At 30.0% G+C, this 6,938-nt stretch overlaps 1 protein-coding gene across 2 annotated transcripts in view; it reads right to left on the reverse strand.

The window, feature by feature from the left end:
* Positions 1 to 6,938, reverse strand: part of LOC106457000 (mediator of RNA polymerase II transcription subunit 30-like) — a 37,277-nt gene that overhangs the window by 12,492 nt on the left and 17,847 nt on the right. For both annotated transcript variants that reach the window (XM_013916385.2, XM_013916387.2), the window contains exon 4: positions 2,641 to 2,742. In XM_013916385.2, the coding sequence (XP_013771839.1) occupies positions 2,641 to 2,742 (102 nt within the window). The remainder of the gene's footprint in view (positions 1 to 2,640; positions 2,743 to 6,938) is intronic.

Raw genomic sequence — 6,938 nt, forward strand, 5'->3', positions numbered from 1 at the left:
CATTTCAAACGTTTTTTTCACTAAATCCTTATAGTTTTTATGTTATTTTCTTTAGCCTATCTCAAAACGAGATCGATTAATTCGACCAACCTCGTAACCACCAAACCAAAAAAATTGAAATAAACCTAAATTAACCTTCTTTCCTTTCTAGAATGACTTCAACTTGTAACCTGAAACTACATTCGTTTATCCTAAGTAGCTCTTAGTTTGTAACATTATACATCTACTTATAATTAAATGTTATTGTTTTATTGCCCCCTTTTAATTGCCCTTTGAACCATGTATAACTGCTATCCCTGCAATTATAAGGTGTAAATCACTTGGGGAACGTGCAGTTCACATTATGCTATCAAATTACATTACCCACGAGCTGCTCGAGTGCAGGCCTCGTGAACCATTTTAATTATATTATTATTATTTACTTATTTTACCTAATCTAAACTTAAATAACTTAAAAAGATCCATACTTTTAATTTTAGTTACTTTTATAATAATAAATAGAGAATAAATATGAAAAACAAGAAATAAAGTACTTATCCAATCTTCTTTTTTCTTGCCCTTGATTGTTGAATAGAGTTAAGCCTGATTTTTTTAAGTGATTATAGTAAAGCACTTAACTTTTTATTTAATTAAGTAATACACCAAAGAATATAGACTAATAACATGCAAAAAGTAGACAAATTCACTTACTTCTAAAAATTTTCCTAGATTTCTAACTATGCGACAAAAGCCATTACAAATTCATTCAAGCTAGTCGTTAACTTTCCCACAGGAACAATGTTGCTTCTCCGAGTGAAATTGACGGTCATCTGTTCAGAACACAACATTACACAACACGCCATTTGATAGATGAAAACCTTGACTTTCTATTGGTTATAGGTAATATATAATGAAACGTAAGAGAACTCTCAACGAATTGTGAAAGAAAGGATGTGACAAGTTGGTGTGGCAGGAGGGGGCTGATTTTCTATTTGATAGCTCTGTAACTAAACAAAATTGAAGGCTATAAAAATTATGGTCTGTTTGAGCAATAATGATTTTATTGAGAGTATTTTAAGTTTAATTTCGTACATTTTCGAGGTGTGATGGATAAAATAGGGATGATGACATGCTAAGACAAAATGTGTACCGTGCGTCGCAATAGTGGAAATTCAGAATTTTTTTATATATTCCCTTGTATAATTAAGAACTTAAAACTTGTATACTATTAAAATATGGATTATTAGCTAAGATTTTATGCTATTCTAATTGGTATAACATAAACAAAAAGTAGTATAATAAAATTTTGAATGTAAGACACTAAAACCTTGTGTCATGCACAGTAAAGGGCACCCGTGGAGAAAGGGTTAATGCACTAGAAAATGTGAAAAAATGTGTCCACTGTGAAAATCTTGCTGAAATATAGTTGTGAAAATCCATGTAAACTAGAGTAATGTGAACAGTAGCGACACAAATAATAATATGCAACAGTAAAATCAGGAACCTTTCTTGTGGCAGTTTCCAATTAATATGCTAGAAAATGCACGAGTTGTAGTTTCCAACTAATGCACATATTGCAGCATGACAAAATTAAAATCAAATTAAGCTTAAAAGCATTATAATTTTTTTCGAAATTCCTGTGTGACCCTACACTACTATATAAATTACTTGCAATAATTTTATAGTGGGGTCATAATAGGGATTTATAGCTTGAACAAACTGTCAGCAGTAGATATCCAGCCTTGTTTGCTTAATTTTTTGCAATCCTTATTTGTACATTTTAAGTTTTCAATTTTTAATTATCTTGTATGTTAGCTTTGTTAATGCACAGCAATGGGAAAATATATGCCTAGAGTAAGACGACCCCCACTGTTACAACATTTTACCAGTAGAATAGCAGCCTTTTCAAACAAAATACATCTAAAACATCTGTTTAAATAAAGCTCTGTGTTTGTTAAAGTAATTATTTACTGAGTCAGGTGGCTTTGTGCCTGAAGTTTCATGTAAACACAACCATTTAAATCAACTTTTAAGTAGGTCATGGACACTCACAGCATTTTATATAGTACATCTCTAGGTTTTGATGCAAAATATCTAGCTGATTTTGCCTAATAATTGTGAAATCACTTATTTTGCTTATTATCAATGTTTGGGTGATCTTTACTACTGAAAAGAAAGGTTATGAATGTTGTTTCAAGAATAAGTCTGCTTTTTTAAGGTGGTATTTACCCAAACGTTCTATTAGAGTTTTGAGCAAATTCCAGTGTGATGCCTATTATGAACCACTACTGTGGTACATGATACTCAAATAAATGGCTTACATGTGATCTTAAGCCATGCCAGAGGTAAATGTTTCTGTATTGTTTGTTTGAATAGGCTACCTTACATGAAGTTCATACAGCAACACATACACACTAGCTTGATACTTAAGAACAAAAGCTGCAATATATAGTCTATACCTATAAAAAAGATTAGAATATGTCTGTGAATTTGAGACATCAGGTCAATGAAATGTTATAGCTACATATAGGAACTACTTGGAAATGTAAAAAAATATTATATGGGTATAACTTAATAAATATATATTCTATACTCATTACAGAGCAGTTAAACTCACAGCTATTACACACAATATGTTATGTAAGATGCTTAAAAACCTACTTCTACTAATTCTTTGTGCTCGTCATTGAAATATCTCAATTTTTCTGTCACTTTTCTGTCTTCTTGTTTAGTATCCATTTCATCTTTCATTGGAACCAGGCTCTGTATGAACATAATTGTAATTTGATTCATTATGGCTGCTTTAAAAACTAAGCAACCTATCATACAAAACATAAGTATTATAAACAAATAAATAAGTACTACCTGATAAGTAATTATAATCATGTAAAACACTAAGAAGCTTATACCATAACATACTGAATCCAACAGCCCAGTTAATTTTGACATTAATATCTCCAAACAAATTTAACAATTATATAAAACTGAAAATCAACATACAAATACCAAAAACAAACCAATTTTTAATATCAATTGATTATATAATCTATTCTGTACTCTAAATTCAACAATTAATATATTTTTTAGGATGAGCAAATAACTAATTCTCATGCACAAACAAAGCACATACCAAGATTTCTAGGACACACCTTTGCTCAGTATTAGCCACAAAAAAAAGAAAAAATTACTGTTCAATTACCCTAAACTTTTAAAAACAATGAATATGAATTAAGTAAGTATTAAAAATTTGAGTTATAAGGTTAGAAAATGCTGTCAGAGTCAAGTAAAATAATCATTTTTCTTTACACTTCCTACTGAGGTCTGATATTAAAGTATTGCTTATTTTTACAAAAGAAAACATATTAATCAAATACAATGAAATCTGATTAATATTACATATAAATTCAGACAAATTCATGTAATTTTCTTCAATATGTAACAATTTGTTAAACTTACAGACTAGTGTTTGTATTAGTTACATTTAATACTCTTTTTGATATTTATTGCACCTAATGTTTTTCACAATTTTGCAGAACATGAATTTTTAACTTTACAAAATTAATTTTATAATGTATTTCAATAGCACAGTCCATATACATGTAAATTCACACTTAACAAGTATTTCTACAGCACAGTCCAAACATGTTTAGTCCACACTAAATAGAATAGGATTCCCGAATTACAAACTCAGAATTTAAACTTTCATTCCCTTTTGACAAATTAAGATAACTTAGATAATATTCAATTATTTGCACTAAATGTATGTATAAATGTACTAAAGTTTATTATCATTTTCCATAATTTTTTTTATTAACATAACCTACATTTGTTAATTAAAATCTGGACAATATATTTTTACATTTTTGACTGATAATTGCTGGATAATATAACTAGGAATTTTTCAGTTTTTTTTAAATGCAATATATTATTTGAGAACTTCAAAGATGGAAATAACTCCTTAAATCTATAGCAATAACTTTAACACAATATCAAACCTGCACAGCAATTTAAAAATACTATGTTACAATTTTTCTTGTACAATTGGAATTCATTTTTCTATGAGTTGTATGGTTAGAAAAACAGTAGGATGAAACAGGCATGCTATTTATTTAATGAACAACATAATTTACTATGCTTTATGACTAATTTATCTTCAACAATACCATGTAATCTTAGTTAACTATGCATAAATGTATTGACAGTATGAGAAATTATCATATCATATGAAGTAATCTTTCTTTTTCTTGTACTTCTTTGAGGCCCTGGTGGCCTACATGATAATTATCTGACTCTATCATTGAATTTTCTTCCTACTATTTCAGTGGGTTCAAAATTGGTGTGCATGGGACTCAGTGCTGATGTCCATTGGATATTCAATTGTTTTCCCTCCCAGACAATTATGTCAGTCATTATTTAACTCTTGGTATGGTTAAGAATGATCTCTTCACCCTTGCATCAGAAGGTGTTAAGAAGTTGAGTGTTACAATTATTAATATTCACCAAATGTGGTTAATTATCAAAATATATAGGACTCATGACAGACTTTAAAACTTCTTTTCTTAGAAGGTATTTCAGGCGCTTTTACCTTTCATTTTAGGGTATATTTATAGACATATTGATTGCATGTCAAAAGAGGTAATTTTCTTTATTCAACTTACTAGTAAGGCCTTACTTGGAATACTGTGTACAATTTTGTTTCTATCTAAGAAAAGGTTTTCACCTGTTGGAAAGGGTTCAGATATGGGCTATATCAGCATAACTTCTGAGATGGAAGGGTTATTTTACAAGGACAAGCTAGGATCAACTTATTTTCTCTTAACAAAAGAAGGATAACAGGTGATCTTATTGAAGTTTACAACATTACCTGGAGGACCAATAGAATAAATACCTCAGATTGCTTTGTTCTCTATTCTTAAAATAACAGGACAAAGAGACAAAAGTTTGATATATATTTCTTTAAAGAGTGATTAAGTCATGGAATGAGTTGCCTTCAGCATTAGTGGAGGCTAATACTTTACAAAAGCTTAAGAGGGGAATCTATGGTTTCCTGAAAAAATAAGGAGAGTTAACTTTTAACATGCGCAAAGACAGCCTTGATGAGCCAAACTTTCTCTTTGTGTCTATATATATTATGTTAGTCTCCATTCATAAAAGTTAAGTTTTGATTGATTTTATTATGATAAGTAGCATGATTATAATTCATTTTCAATTCAAAATACTTAAGAAAAAATCTTCAGAGCTTTCATTCACAGCCAAACACACAAAGGACCTCTACTGTCTTACCTGATCAGTGTTTACATGACATTATGTACAGAAAGAAATTTTAGCGGAAATGTCTGAAAATGAAACAAATTTGAGCAGGGTTGTTGTTTGGACATGAACAAGTGCATTGAAAAATGTAATTCAAATTAACTTTATTTTCAATTCAAAATACTTAAGAAAAAATCTTCAGAGCTTTCATTCACAGCCAAACACACAAAGGACCTCTACTGTCTTATCTGATCAGTGTTTACATGACATTATGTACAGAAAGAAATTTTAGCGGAAATGTCTGAAAATGAAACAAATTTGAGCAGGGTTGTTGTTCGGACATATGAACAAGTGCATTGAAAACTGTAATTCAAATTAACTTTAGATTTCATTACTTTTTTCTGACTGTAAAAATTAAGAATAAGAAAATGATTATTAAAAATATAGTGTTATTAAACTTTAAGTATTCTATTCATATATTTCTGAGTTCTCATACAAAAGTAGCATCATGAAGGTACACAGAAAGTTTTGGTTAATGTGTGTGAAAAAGTAACCAAATACATTTATGACATGAAATCAAAATAAGGTATATGTACATATTATGAACTGACTTGATTCATATAAAAAATAGAGTTTGTAGATGTTACATTGTTTCCTGTTTATGCAGAAACCTCAGTCTCACTACTATTAGTGAAATGAAAGTATTTTATTGGATTGATTTGCATATTTGGGTGAGCTGTCAAGCAGGCGATCTGTTAACTGGTCATGTCTGATTAGACTTGCCTTCACACCTAGAGTTTGTAATCAAATTAAACATGACATTAATCGAATTATCAGGCAGCTTGTTTGTAAAGCAGTTCATAATTGAATGTGGAGTGGTAGTTGTTGAACCTTTGAAGACAAAATAATAATTAGAAATCAGCCTGATTGTTAAAGTAGAGAATGCCAACTTGGACATGTAATTATTACATAATAGGCTTATTAAATCAACACTCACTACATTTATAAGGTTTCACGGCACACCCCCCCCCCCCCCCCACCAGCACCCCCATCAATAAAATTGTAAGGAACAGACAGTAATCAAACTATTCTATCTGGATAAATGCTTTATGACTCCTCGTATTTCGAAAAATCAAGAGACTAGCATATAACCCATCAAAAATGATGGGGCAAGTACGACCACCCCACTCCATAATACATGCTAACCTCACATTTCATAGCTAACTGAAATAAATTTGACCAATGAAGAGACAGAAAAGTGCAGTCGGGGCAGTCAAACATCAGTAAATTTCTTTGTGAAACAATCAAAATTAAGATCATTCATGAAATGAATTTGTGCCATATTCATAGAATAATTATTTGTAAAAATCACTTAGATTAACAACTTCTAATATATAGAAAAGCCAGTACATTTTGTTAACATTACTCTCAAACAATGGCTTTTATGTCATGTCGCTTAGTAACACAAGTATAACCTAATATTATTGTTAATCTATCTAATGAAAGCATAAAATGAAATGTATAGACAACAAAACTGGAAAAAATATTTTTCTTAATTTAGTCTCCTTTGAAGAGATTTGTTTTTCAGTACAAATGTTGGTGATATAATAGAAAATAGCTTAATTCAAAACCAATTTAAGTTTAAAACTGAATCAATATTTTTACTTTCTATGATAAATCTTATGCACATAGGTCGTCTAGGCGTAGGT

This window comes from Limulus polyphemus, unplaced genomic scaffold, assembly GCF_000517525.1.
Source record: "Limulus polyphemus unplaced genomic scaffold, Limulus_polyphemus-2.1.2 Scaffold279, whole genome shotgun sequence".
Lineage (NCBI taxonomy): Eukaryota > Metazoa > Arthropoda > Merostomata > Xiphosura > Limulidae > Limulus > Limulus polyphemus.